We start from the raw sequence: 15,527 nt of genomic DNA on the forward strand, positions 1-15,527 counted from the left end.
GATAACAGGCAAACAGTGAATAGACTTCTTGTAAATTAAGCAATGCAGATAACAATAATTTAACTCTTGAGAGTGTAAAATGAAACATTTTACATCTCAAGAGTTTAAAGATCTATAAGGGCCCATTTGGTTAGCAACTCTCCATCATTTAGCAGGGGACCACCTGGAACCCCCTCAAGGCCCACGGGTGGTCCCTGCACAACTGGTTGAAAACCACTGCATTAGAAAAATGCTGCAGAGCTTTGCAAATGAAAAAACAAACACTGAGGCCCCTTTTCCACCGGTTGGTTCCCAATGGGAACCGGTTTAGTTCTTTTTGGTTCTTAGTCCATGAGCCAGAGCTCCAAAATTGGAACATTAATTATGAATTGAGTGGGCTTCCATACCTATATTAGATTGTTATCACCATGAAACTTCCCCAATTGATTACTTACACGAAGACAAAGATTTATTGTATTACACATTTTACATTTTTAAATATGCAAATGAGGCATTATGTAGGAAAATATGCAAAATAATAGAAAATATGAAAAAGCTACTGCTATGGAAGGGTTATACAATTACCTATAAACAATTTAATATAGGTCTAGTAGTTTTTCCCACCAATTTTGGAGCTCTGGCTCATCAAGAACCAAGAAGAACTGAACCGGTTCCTATTGGGAACCAACCGGTGGAAAAGGGCTCTAAGTGGTCACTGGTTTATATTTTGGTTTCCCTGCATGGCGTGTTTGCTCCTCCGCCGGCCTCTCGTCTCGTACAGTACGTGGCTCCTTCTGTGGCGTGTTTCCTGGTCTGCCGATGTCGTTCTGCTCCTGTGGTCTCGCGCAGGTCTCGGGTCTCAGGCGATGGGACCGCGGGGAGCAGTGTATTGGATTTCCCCCTCCTCATCCGGCAACGTCGTGTTCTACAGAAATCTACACAGGCCCGGAGAGGACCTGGTTAGATCACATCACATATACAGTGCCTCCTTCCCAGGACCCAGTCGTGCTCTGACAGAGCGGCTGAAAGGAGAGTTGCGGCTGTGCCAAGCCATAGCACCATATACAGTACACCGAGTACAGTACAGAGCACACATTGACCGCTCCAAATCACATACACTGTAGGGAAACATCAAGAATGATTTATCTGAGAAATAGAAACGAGGCCAGAGGAATGTTTTCTCTCTTTTTCCATTGGGTTTAATTTGTCTGCGGCTGCGTTTCCCTGATAATTCAGCTCAAAAGGCGATTTTCTTTCCCCCGCATTACTGTATGGTAGCCATTTTCTGTCCGACAGGGAATGCACTTTTGGTGGTGATGTCTCCGTCTGCAGAGCACTGCGTCTCAACGTGGTGTCTGGGACCCCCAGGTGTCCATGAAGGGAGTGAGGGGACCCCCTATGCTAAATGATTGATAGTTCAGAACCAAGATGGACCATTACGGGTCCGTAACTCTTGAGTGTGTACAACAACCAAATGTACCCTTACAGCCGGTCCATTATCATTTGGGTACAGCCATTACTGGCTTAGATGATAATATTATACACCCTGACACACCCCTAACAAGTCAGAATGGACTCTTATTGGCCTGTCCAACGTGACAGGAGAGATATTGACTTAAGTAGAGCCTGGGGGGGGGGGGTGGTGAGTGGAAATATTTGTGGACGTGCCCCCCCCCCCCCCCCCCTCTCCCCTCTCGACCACAGAGAGAGGATATGAGAAGAACCAGAGGGTGACACGGCCACTGGTCGCACCAATCCTTCAACTTGACATTTAATAGCATCAATTGGTGGTCAATGGGGGGGATTGGGAGCACAACAAAGGTGCCTTCCCTTTAACTCCACTCGGTGGGAGGGATGAACTCGGCCAGCGGATGATTACAAGATGGAGAGGTCATCCTCGAGGACACAGAATGCTGGGGGCAATGCTTTGACGGCTCCTGACGCTACTGTGAGGAATGGATGAATAATGAACCCCAGTGTTAATGCAACAGAAAGGCCTTCATCTATTGTAGACTAGTAGCGCTCCTGCTTATGTACACAAGACAAGACAGTATAGCAGCAACCCCTTCCTTATGCGCATGCACGCACGCACACACGCACAGACAGACACAAACACACATACAGTATATGCAGACACGCACAATGTCATGAGTACCATCTCATCTGCAGCCTCTCAGCACATCAGAGGTCATTAGCCGTGCATTTAGCCTGCCATTGAAAGTGGCTAACCAGCCTATTTTGGGCATGCCATTATTATGTGAGAAATATAAAATTAAAAAACATATCCTATGCTAAAGATTGCGATGTTTTGTGAGATTATTTTTGCTATTTGTCGCACAACAGAATATGTAGCTGCTTTAAGTGTTGGAGGTTGCTGGCTGTCTTGTCCACATCATCAGCCATGCGGTCGTACAGTATACATGCAGGCCTCATGTGAGCTTTTACTTCCTTGGTACTTCTCTGACCTCTGCCACAGATCTTTTTGTAATCCTTTTTGAAGATATCACTGTCTTACTCTTCCTTGTTCATACCCCCTCCATACTGCCCACAGTGGTAGAAGTCTTCCATCACTCTAATTATTTGCCGGACGAAATTAATTGACCCATTTTTCATTGGCGGCTGGTTATTGTGCCATTGGTCACATGTGGAAATGCCGTCGTAGCATATTGTACTGGAAGCCTCCGGTGGATACTCATATCCCCCAGAAGGGCCCCTAAGTTTTCTGCGTTTATAAGCTCTCGTGGCGTTGAGAGTGAGAGTTTCTCATTACTGTCACCAGCAATGAACTGCTAAACATTGTTATTTGCAATTGTTACAGTTCCTGTGGGAGGTTAAGTGACACGTTTCTCTACTGGGGCAATGCTCACTGTACAGAACAGCTGCCAAATAATGTCAGCCTGTATCAAGATGGCAGTGAACATGATCCCTGCCTGCCTTCATTTTTTTGGCTCGATTTACTCTAGAAATCTACATCCATAATGGCCTATGTTCTCTCAAAATATTGAAGAATGAAAACTCATGATTGAGTATTGTTTAAGGGATAGGGCTTTTGAAGTCTGTGTAAATCCGTCGGTACAGTTCTTTGGCTGTTAGAAGAGGAAGCAGCCAGCAGGCACCGCTCAACAGAAAGGAAGCCAAATATTGAGTGCTTCTTTATGAGATAGACAATTTCTTTTTTTTTTAAATATGATTTAACCCATTCTGACCTGAGATCAGATTCTAACGCACAGAAGAATGGCGGTTCTTTAACGCATTTTGACCTGAGATCAGATCTAAAAATGTCTTCTAAATCCTGACAGTTTTCAAAAATAGCAGACCTACAAGCTCGAGTGGCGCGCTATGAGCTTGTAGATCTGCTATTTTTAAATAGCTAAAGCATAACGTAATGCTAACACCAAAAGGGGTTCACGCCTAAAATGGGTTAAAATGCGAGATGCCTCAAGCGAGCCGAATTCCTCCTCCTTTTTTTCCTTTTCTTATTTTGACATTGCCATGCAGTTCTAGGCTGAATAACAACAGCGGGGGCAATTTGTTCAGCCTGACCAAAAACACTGAGGCACACACTTAATGTTCATGGTATTAACATACACAGTATGCATTGCTGATGTATTATCTTTTGGAATTTCACGAATCTAGCAGAACCGAATTATCCTCTCAGTACACATTCCACGTTTTGCAGTGCTGTATGTACATCGAGGGCGCTTTTGCAGTGATGAATTTACCAGGCAACGCTTCATTTGGAGTGTTATCGCATCTTTTTAGTCACAGTGTGCTGAGCACTCATGCATAGGAGCGTATATTACCATTTTACCCAAAGCCATCTTTTGATTTGCATACAGTGGCTGTACTCTATAGCTGTACTGACTGAGTCTATCACCCCGTAACCGTGATATAGTGGCCATCTAATGTCAAATGGCTTTGAAAAGTGAAGAATTTGGTCTCAGCACTTTTCTGCCGTGCTTTAGTGGGCATTCGCCTGGTCTAAAAGGCCGACGTCAGGCTCCTGCTTTGATGTGTGGAGGACGGAGGCGTTTTGTTCAAAGGGGCTAACCTTTCCCGGGCACTCCTTTGAAATGATAATTTGCCCCGCTCGCTGCGGGCGGAGCCGAGGCGCTCTCGGGCAGACAGGGTCAATCAAAGTCAAACTGAGGAGCTGCCCGTGGCTTCAACCCGGCCACCTGAGTGGTCAGCGCCGCTCACTAGCATGCTGCTGTCAGCCCTGCCACGGCCATCACTCTATACTCCCCAACTCAAGCAAGTGGGAACTAAAAACTCACTCTGACACATGCCAGGGGAGTTACAGTTCCCTGCAGCTTTCGAGAAGCAGGGCGAGGACCGTGCGGGCGTGGGGACGACTGAACCACAGTATAGCTGCGCTGTCCTCACCTGTTAAATATTATGTTCGCAATAACTGAATACTGTTAGTATAATGTTATCTAGAACCAGTGGTCCTTGAGGTGGTCACCATGCTAAATGATGGAGAGTTGGTAACCAAATGGACTCTTATAAGATCTTTAACTCTTGAGAGTGTAAAATGAAACCAAATGGACCCGTAATAAATTTGATATGCTCTCAAGAGTTATAAGAATTATTATTTTAACTGTCGACCTGTTATCTCTCCTTATAATGTACCACATCAATACAGCATGGGAATGTGGACAAAAATCTTATCCAACGATAAATGCTCTTTTATCGTTTTAGAGGTTTAAATGTCATCAAATGGTGGTCCGTGGCTCAAATGCCCAATAAATAATGGGCATTGATATGAAAAAGGTTGAAAACCACTGTTATATAGAATACTGTTGCAGGCGACGATGTCATGCATTTGTCTGGGTGTGTTTGTACAGCTCTGGTTTGTGCAATACTGTTCGATCCATGCCAGGCCTTCCCACGCATGGCTGCTGCCGGCTGAGTGTTCTGCAGCAGCAGCGCAGGTGTGTGTAATTACATCAGTAATAAGACCTGGATATGGTCCACCTGCTTCTCTGTGAGTCCGCTGCCCAATCTAATGCTGATGACAACAAAGGAGATGTGTTGTTGATGATTATGTCCCTGGCAAGACTAGGCAGACTAGGTAGGCTTTGTTGTTGTGCGGTTATATAGAGCATATTGGTTCCCAACCTTTTTATAGCCTACTGAAGTACCACCTCAGAAAATGTTTGGCTCTCCAATTACCACCATACTAACTGATGTTAAAATACAAGAGTGTATACCGGCCTTTTTTGTTCCATTCATAAGCCAATAATGCTGCTGCTCTGACAAATCTTCTATTAACCCATTTAGACCTGAGGCCGATTCTAAAAACGCCTCCTAAAACCTAAACTAAGGTTTTCTGAAAACCTTCAAATTCTTATTAAAAAACAAAAAAACTAAATAAATGTTGCTATAGACACAGAGATCGCAGCCGGCATTTAAGGTAAAACAACATTGGTTACACCATGGTCTAAATGAGTTAACGGCTAGGTGTGCTGTCATGCTCATTTCAGCACAGCTGACTAGCCTATTTCAACCAATTGCTTGGTCAGATTAACTACTGTAGTAATATATATATATTGATGCTGTTCTGCGGCGACATGGGCATACGGGCCTTTGTCTTGTCTTTGTCTTGGCTCCTTTTTCTAAGACAGATTTCTTCCTCGGGAGACAAATAAAGCTTGAACTTGGTATATATATCATTCCACTTTTGTCTTGATTGATTTGCTTCTGGGGCGTCCCTGGAACAACATATTTTGAGATGGGGGTCGGCGGCCAATTACATATCATTCCTTGACATGAAATAGTTTGAGAACCACTAATATAGAAACGTATTTTTCAGGAAAATTTGTCGAATCAGTTCTGAGGTCTAAATGGACATACCGTAGGCTTAGGCTACATATATTAGTCATAGACCTCCCATGGGTCGTTGGTTCCAGCTGGTGCGGACATGCCGGGTGAACTGTCCCTGTTATTGTTTGTGACAGATTCAAGAAGGAATCGCAACTTGCAAAGTGCCTTGTGCTCTGCCGTGCCTGTGCGATTCTCCTGGCAGTGACCCCAATGTAATTATGGGCATGGATGCCCAGCCATGACAGCTCATCTGTTAGCCAGCCAAGAGGAAGCAAGCTGGGGCACCTGGTGAGAATCCTCTCCAACCAGCAGCACGCTGAACCACAGACGCACACATTAAAAACCATGCACACGTTCGAGAGGAGTCAATCAAGGAAATGTATTTGCCACTAGCCTACTTATGCATGGTACAAGCAGCGGGTGTTATAGTGTGGTACTAATGCTACAGCAACAAGAACAATTTAATGGATGAGAAAAGAAAGGAAAGGAAAGGAAAAGAGAAAAATAAGATATTTCAGTTAATTGGGGTGCATGCCATAACTGAATATGTAGAGAGGCCCCCTGGGAAACAGAAGGTCTCAGGTTCGATTTCCGGCCCCTGCTGTGCAGTGTTAGTTTGTTCGGACTATTTTAATTTAGTCTTAGTCTTTTGAATAACACACAAGATTTAGGCTTAGTCCTATTTAGTCTTCTGAAAATGTTTAGTCTTAGTCTATAGTGTTAGACGACTAAATATCAAAATCATATGGGCAGTGTGTGTGTGTGTGAGATGAGCACAGCTGCGTCAGTTTCCTGGGATCAGACCTGCTTGTCGCTACGCCTGTCAGATTTCCCACGCCTCCCTCCCGTACACGCCTCTCGTTGAAATTGTATTTTTAGGCACGTCAGTCACTCCCCATGTTAAAAGGCCGCATCGGGGTGGTCACACCTCAGTGTCCCGGTGACTTGCCCATTGCATGCAAGCAAAGGGGTGGAGCTTCTGGCTGCATAACAAAAATGCCATACACATTGAGTTCAACTTGGTTGAACCTTTACACGTTTGATGCCTCGGCAGCAGCTGGCCACTCCCCTGCTATCGTGCATACATGCCCGTTAGTCATAAGCAGGCTTGGCTGCCGCATGGTGCGAGAGCCAGCCTCTCTCAAATCTTGTTTCTTCACATCTCGAGTGGGATGCAAATGAGATGGGGAGAGCAGTGGTATGTAATCAGGTTGAACCCCAGGCGTTATCATTTTTTAATTAGTTTCAGCTTTATCATATATTCACATAGCTAATTTACAACTAAGTGGCATTGGTCTTGAATCGATTAAGTTAGACGAGGTGTTTGGTAGGGGGCTCTATAATATAATGATTGCACTGAGATCTCTAACATTAAACAGATGTTGACACATGCTGATGACGGCGTGAGGTAATGCATTTCCATTGTAGTTTAAAAAATATAATTTTTTGCATTGGCACAATCTGCAATGTGTAATAGACACTTTCACTTGCACTGTACTGTATCTAGACAGTAATTGCCTCGCAAGTTCCCAGATTTCTAACCGTGTGTTGAGGGCTCACTGGAGACAAAATGTTATTAATTGGGTCATTTGGGCCATTTTCATAAATGTCAGACATGTGCAGAGATTATTTAGAGAAATGCATCATAAGACCCACTCGGTTCCATTCCTACACTCTCAGAGTTACAGACCTGTCAGCAGGGACGTGCACACATAGACAGCAAAGGGGGCTTCAGCCCCTGCCCTTTTACCCGTCTGTAAAACTACTGAGAGACTGCCATCTCCAGACCATGAATGCAGCATTTACTACGGTGAAAGAAATGCAAATTTGGAATGCAGCATTTTGTGTTGAACAAATTAGTTCCAAAATCCATGTTGTACACCACATCTCCAGTAGATAAATCCATGTTGTACACCACATCTCCAGTAGATAAATCCATGTTGTACACCACATCTCCAGTAGATAAATCCATGTTGTACACCACATCTCCAGTAGATAAAGAGTGCTGGGTTGCACCACCGAAAATAGCTGATCTACAAGCTCTCAACGTGTCACGGCGCGACGCGTTGTGAGCTCGTAGATCTGCTATTTTGGTCCAAAAGTGCCCTCTTACGGTATTTCAGCCCCTGCCTCTCTAAGACTCTCTGCACGTCCCTGCCCGTCAGAGTTATGTTTGTCCCCTGGTGGTCCACAGAACCCAACGTTGAAAAAGCGTTACAATATACTGTACATTCACTGTTCTTTGCCCTGAGGCGAGCAGACCCCCGCCTCAGAACGAAATGTTCAACACACGTTCATGTCAAGGCTGCCATCCTTTCCATTATGCACCCGGGTCTACAGTCATAATACCCCCCCACCCCCTACCCCCGACTGGCGACAATCCACCAATCAGGGATGAGTAATGACCAGGCTGGCTGTGATCCCAGCTTTCTAATTAGTCTTCCATTAACTTTCCCAACCTTGGCTTCTGCAGACTGCACATTCAACACATGCGTACGTACACGCGCGTATGCGTGCACACACACACACACACACACTTCACGGAGCACCAATATATTGGACACAAATATATGTTTCCAGGGTAACATCCTTCTATAGGCTGATTTTTGAGCGGTGCCAAAGTGCTCCTGTGTGTGTGTGTGTGTGTGTGTGTGTGTGTGTGTGTGTGTGTGTGTGTGTGTGTGTGTGTGTGTGTGTGTGTGTGTGTGTGTGTGTGTGTGTGTGTGTGTGTGTGTGTGTGCGCGTGTGTGCGCGTTTGTGTGCGTGCGTGCATGCTGCTGCAATCTCTCTCTGTGGTTCTCACAGCTTTTCCCTTTGATCGTGAATAGTCAGAGACAGGGGAATGGAGGGAATGTGCCGTCATTCCAGCAAAAAGATAGAGTGCCGTGATTTTTTTTTCAGTTTTTCATGTGTCTATGAGGTGACAGCTACTTCATTAGATCCCTTGGTGTGGTTGTTATGTGCAATAATGTCTTCCCTTTGAATTTAGAGTTTCTTCCTGGAGGCTGAAACCTTGACAGTCAAACGTGCCAATGAGAGAAACGGTGATATAGTGACATCACAATATCATCCCCTCCCCTAACCCCTCCCCCTTTATCATACAACAACAGCTGTGGGTGCAGCTTCAGTTCATGGTGGATCACCACCCCTCACCACCCACCAGGCAATCCAGGCCTAAGGCCGATTCTAAAAACGACTCTAAATCCTGACCTAAGGTTTCTGAAAAACTTCAAATATTTATATAGCAGCATCAAAAAAATTACATTTTTGAATACTGTACATACTGTACAGAACCCAAATATGGGTGCCCGGCCTGAGGGGGTAAGATACCAATAGGGGTTCCCGCCCAGAATGGGTTAATGAACTGGTCGGCGTGTCTAGGTAAAAACAATTTGAACAAATACTGTACACAAGAGAATTCTTCCTCCTTATATAATAATAATACCTGATGATGTTTTAGGGTGGAAAAAAATCACGGCACTCCATCTTGAAGAATAATGAGAATGAGTGACATCTGGTCTGGTGTTCCCTGGAGCTTGTCAGACGCTTGGCATCAGTTCATAGGCCACTGTACATGAACACAATGTTTTCTACATACCGTCAGGGGGGGGGTGGGGGGGGGGCGCCCATGCAGCAACAGTTTCCTCTTCGTTCACCGTAAGCTCCGTCGCACGCCTGGCTACCGCACACTGAAAATAGCTGACCTACAAGCTCACAACGTGCTGCAGATGCAACGCGCTGTGAACTTGTAGGTCGGCTAAATCCGGCATGCTACACCGTCGCACGATGAAGCATGAAACTGAGTTTACTGTGTGTGTGTGTGTGTGTGTGTGTGTGTGTGTGTGTGTGTGCGATAAGCTGGGCGAGGGCAGTTTTGCAACTATATTTTAGAGGAGCATGTTTTTTTTAGACACCCCCACCCCTCTATCCGCAATGCTCATTCATTTAGAGAACATAAAACCTCAGATGAAAGGAACCTACGTAGCAACACTTTGTTGTTGTAAAGCCGTGCTCATTTTTCAAACACAATGGTATGATAGGAAACAGCATGAGTATCGATCACACCATGCTGCAGACATCACACCATGTCTGCTCCATTGCCAATAACATCTCTGAATGAGCAGCACAGAGGTAACCAATTTTCTAAACTGCCCACTCTCCTTGAATTCACTACATATCTCACCTAAGGTAACCTATACCTCTTGCATTATCAAGCTTCCTTCCAGTCTTTTTTATTTTTTTTAAAGAATGATGAGATTTTCTTCACATCTTGACCTGGTATAGATAAATGGAATGCAGTGTTTTGCAAGCTATAACCTGTGAATTTCTGTGATAGTGGTAGCTCACTGCCTCATAAGATTCACTCAGCTCTCTTTTACCAACATTAAATATCAAGTCACACAACTTCTCTAGCGAGCCAAAAGGCCAAACAACAACTTTAGCTGGTACAGTAGCCTACTTAAAATAATGTGTAGCCTATGTATAATTGTATTTCATTTTCTCACATTTGAAAAGGGGATTGATGCTCTACTAACCATAGCAACACACCATTAAGCAGTATAGCCTACATCTCCAGTACATCCTCCTGTGTGTGTGTGTGTGTGTGTGTGTGTGTGTGTGTGTGTGTGTGTGTGTGTGTGTGTGTGTGTGTGTGTGTGTGTGTGTGTGTGTGTGTGTGTGTGTGTGTGTGTGTGTGTGTGTGTGTGTGTGTGTGTGTGTGTGTGTGTGTGTGTGCGCGCGCACGTGCATGTGCAGAAACCTTGTATCTCCATATTTCTAGTTGTTTACTTTTTATGTAAATTAATATGTCATAAAAATAGTGAAAATAGTCTACAAGATGCGTTGTGAGCTTGTAGATCTGCTGGCTTCGCTATTTCTTAAACATGTTCAAATTAAATGTTTTTCATTCTGTGATTTAATTATTTAAACAAATATAATGTTCTGTATTAACAAGAGCTCATGACAAATTAATAGCTACATTGGACTTGAAAAGTATAACGGCTTTGGGCATATATTGTAAGCTGTACACCTGACAACAACAATATTGTAAAACAATTATAGTAACACAATACAAATACAAATATATAAAGTCTGGTGAGCTACAGTACATGCTTGAATGGGCATGATGCATGCCTACATGTGTTCAAGTCCAAGAATAGCTGTTTTAGAATGCAAAGAAAGGATCCTTTCTGACTCAGTATGAGGCGTTTTGCCAATGATGCTTCTATGGATAGGGGCCAAGTTCCAGACGCGTCTCTTGAGTGTTGACCTGCATTGTGTTAATAAAGCCAACAACACAGCAATTCTCCCATGCACCTTTTGACCATAATGTGAGTTGTATGTCTGCAGGTCAAAGATTTAGAGAGGCTAATTTGCAGAGACCTGTCCCTCCCTTCCCTCCTTAATATTTAACCCAACGTAGGAGAATTGCAGTCACTGAATGGCCAACATAAAAAATGAGTTTGGGTGTGTCCGCGCACGTGTGTGTTTGTGTGCGTGTTATTGTGTCAATTTGTACATTAGCACATTATGCCCGCATATGTGTGTGCATGCGTGTGTGCATTTGTGCGCGCATGCAATTAATGTGTATACAGTATGTATGCCGCCGTGTCCGTGGGGCGCCTATCTGTGCATGTCTTACATGTACAGGTTTCCACACGAGACGGAGACATGAATGTGTGATGCCTCCTGTTTCTCAGTGTGTAGTCACTACTAGTCAGCGTTCGAATGAAGCTCAATGAAAGAGTAATGGAAATTCCTGGGGCACGTCTGTCCCGTGGCCTTCCAACAACCAGTGGTATGCACTATCTCGGTGTATTATCACTTCCCACACAAACCGTCGGTGAGCCTGTGACTTCAAAGGAGCTTTAAAGCTTTCATTTTCTGCCATAGCGAGGCAGGCAAGAGAATGAGGCTACATTTTGTGAACAAAGCCCCGCCCCCTCCCAGCCCCCAAAGACATCTAGGAAAATAAAATGTCACCATCCTGAATTCAGCTCCTAACATTTAATCGAAAGCAGAGGTCAGCAACTATTAATAGATGTATGTCTCTATGGACACTAGAAGGGAGCCTCTTTGATTTCTGACTGGACTAGGGTTGCAGATGCAACTGATCTAAAGTTCGGCTGGGTAATTAACCGTTACGAAAATGGCATTTAGAACCAATAACGTAGCCGTTTTTTTGTTCTTTGGTTTCCTACTATTTATGTTATATGATACAATCAATAATGTATTTGAAGTCATATCGCTGAGGGTGCATATGTTGGCGGCAGTGGCTGGATGGAAACTGCAAGGTTGCCAGTTCAAACCCGGGCTCCCCCAGAGTTGGTGTCGAAGTGTCCTTGAGGAAGACACTGAACCCCTAATTGCTGGTTGGTGCCTTGCATGGTTTCTGCCGCCATTGGTGTGTGATTGTAATGCACAATCTATGTAAAGCGCTTTGGATAAAGGCGCTATATAAATGCACCATTTACCATTTACATTATTACCAACAGTACTAATTTAAGACGTCAAAAGATGTCACACTGAAAATAGCCCACCGGCCTCCTATTGTCAAAGCTCACAACACATTAACTTGTACATACTGTAGGCTATTGTCAGCACTCAACACCACCGTACAACAGAGCAGAAATTAAGCATTAAACCTTACAGAGAAGGGTCTGAATGACCCCGAAAGCTATGTTCAGATATATCCAGATTGGTATCAGATTTGTTTTATGAAGTCTGAACTGCAAAAAAATTACAGTACATTTTCGAAAATCATATTTGCAGCACATTCCTGTAGGTGGTTTGAAATGCGATTTAGAAATCAGATTATCTATTCCTGATTTACACTTCATCACACGACGTATTTCCCAGAAACTGTGCAATGCAATGTACCAATATCTGAATGCCCAAATCCGATCTGATCACTTGCAGTGTGTCCTAAAAGTCGTAAAAGAACCAAATCGGATGTGCTCTGAACAAAGCACAGTCAAGGCTGGAAAAGCATCCTTTTATCTCCCAATATCAGTGACACAGAGAAGTGTGGGGGGATGGTTGGTAACCATTATGTGTGTTTTGTGAAATTGCCATTATTTAGTCACACGATTATATCCGCCGCCACATTGTGTGATGCATCTCCCTGGCTCTGATGCTGTTGCCTGCATAGCCAGCTGTGCCATGTGGGGACAGAAGGGATGGAAGTAGCGGGATGCTGATGAAATAGGCCCAGGGTTAGATAGATGGGAGGATGACCTGCTTTGCCGCAGTCTCGCAAACAGCTCAGTGTGTTGCTTTTTATGTTTTCTACAGAATGAGTAACTTGTGCAGGCATGGACGTTGTGAGAAAGAGTTGCATTATGCACATATGAATAAATGTATGATCCATAATGTTCTCTGTTTGCTTATGCTGAACTATGAGATTATGATTATTGCTCATGGACCTTAAGAGTATATGATTTGTTCGGCAATAAGTTAGATACTAATGCATTCATTTATATGTGGTTTTATTTTTCCTGTATTTGTCCGGAGGAGTAATGTACTCTGGAGAAAGGGGACACTGTAATTCCATAGTCTTTTGTGCGTGAGGACAGAATCATTCAGGTATTCAGTACACTAGTAATAAGGAAATTCTTTCCAGGGGGAAAACGAAAGTGGGTATTGGTTTTCCACCAAGCAAACAAACAAAATAACCCAAATACAGCGAGAACATTTATAGATTTGTAATTGCTGGGTATAGTGTTTGAACAGAGAAGCTGGAGTCATTATCAAACTCCTTGTCACCCCTAGTCTACAATTGCAATTGGAACTTGAAGCCCCCTGAGCTCTGTGGGACTCACTGTTCATATTTAATGTCGCAATTTCACGTTATTACACTTTGGTGTGATACTGAGGCATATTGCACTCTTCCAGCCAAGCAGCCCATTCAGAAGCGCTCAATCTGATGTAATGCATTGTAATATTCATGAAAAGCTGTCTCACATGGTCTAGTTTGGGCGGTCTCTTGAACGGGACGGTAACTAATTGGATTTCTTGAACGGTAATTTGGCTGTGATTATGTCGCTCTGGTGCCGACACTGCTATCGTCATATCTTCACTCATCCATTTAGCTCCATTGTCATGTGCAATTCCCCACAGGAACGGCTCTGAAATAAGGAGCCACAATAATGGAACTCCTCTTTTCTCTTTCCCTGTACAGATCACACGAGTCATATTCTGTGTCTTCCTGGAGACTGATTTCACCATCTACAAGAAGAAAATGTCTCTCCTCTTCCAAGGTGTGTCTGTTTAACTTTTGACACAACGTATTCTGCCTTTTTTTGTTGCGTATTGCTGTTTTGCATTGTTGTTGCTTGTGAATTAATGCTATGAATGATCACATTAGTCCATTGGTGAATATACTAAAAGCTGCCTCGTGGCAAATTATCTCCATATGCTAATGATCTCCATATTTGAAGAAATACCAGTTTATAGTTCTCCTCACTGTTTTTATTTATTTGTTTGTTTGTTTACATTCATTCTCTTCAATACTTCACCTAGAAGACTTCATTCCAACTTTAAAATGTTCTGTTTCTTCGTGTACTGTATTTTGGGGACATTTTTAAACCATTCGAATAGTTTTACACTAAAGATGTCTCAATGTCACAGTACCAATCTAGTTTATAACCTACCTTGTTGTGTGCCTGTGGCTGTGCCACATGACAAATTACACAATCTTGTGCATTCAGTTGAAAATTGGTTCTTTTTGGGCAAGCGGTGACGGCTAAGACACTTGGTTGGTTGTCACTGGTTATTTAACACTCCGATTGCCCAGGGTTATTTAATCCATTCAATCATAGGGCCCAGCGATTTATAGCAGCGGAGCACTTTTACCGACAGACCGGATGTTATCCCGGATGTGGATGTACAGTAGCAGCTAAATGTAGCCAAAACACAAAGCCGATCGACAACAACAACTAGCAACGGGACAGCGGTGGACCATCTAAGACATACTCTTTTCTTAGAATTGGACGGGATGATTTAGATCGCCAGTTATTAACGTTTTAAGATTTTCGTTCTTGTCGGCTAAACAGGTGGGGAACATTTTCGATGACGTCCCACTGTTACGGAGCGATGTCATTAGTCCTACAACTACAACCTATCTCAAACCCTCACCCTAAACCTAACCTCCCACGGGGCAGCACACCTAAACCTAACCTTAACCCATGTCTAACCAATGACTAGTCTAAACAAAGTATGCACCCCCAATAATGTTTTTTTTTTTGGGGAGTGACATGCAGTAAAGGCCGTCGGGATCGGGAGTCGAACCCGTGCCACACTGCCAGACTGGATTACCAGACCTTGGCAACAATAATGTTGTTTGAAGTCAACGGCACACTGAATTGATCACTATAGACATGCCGCGGCACCTCATCTTTATTTTAGTCCGGACCTCGTTGCAATTACCTCTTTCCGTATCAGGAGAGATCGACAACGGCCATACAACTTACGGATTGCAGCTTTAACTCCACTGCCTTCTTTTTCAGTGTGTGAGTGATACAGTGTGTAGCGTCAACACCTCCATTAGTGTCAGCCTCTTTGGACAGGTAGCCTTGGCTGGCCATCTGGCAAACAAATGGAGGAACTGTAATACGCAGATTAGCACCGAGTTGTGCAAGCAGATAGATTGTACCGCTCTAGGTATCTTAAAAGGCCCACTTTTCACATGCTTGGTGTAATGCTGTGACGCTGTGGTTTCAACA

General features: G+C 43.8%; 1 protein-coding gene across 3 annotated transcripts in view; it reads left to right on the plus strand.

The window, feature by feature from the left end:
• macrod2 (mono-ADP ribosylhydrolase 2) overlaps positions 1-15,527 on the plus strand; it is a 646,577-nt gene that overhangs the window by 574,117 nt on the left and 56,933 nt on the right. For all 3 annotated transcript variants that reach the window (XM_080781639.1, XM_080781641.1, XM_080781640.1), the window contains exon 9: positions 13,985-14,063. In XM_080781639.1, the coding sequence (XP_080637765.1) occupies positions 13,985-14,063 (79 nt within the window). The remainder of the gene's footprint in view (positions 1-13,984; positions 14,064-15,527) is intronic.

The sequence above is a fragment of the Protomyctophum bolini genome (assembly GCF_963924005.1).
Source record: "Protomyctophum bolini genome assembly, chromosome: 14".
Classification (NCBI taxonomy): domain Eukaryota; kingdom Metazoa; phylum Chordata; class Actinopteri; order Myctophiformes; family Myctophidae; genus Protomyctophum; species Protomyctophum bolini.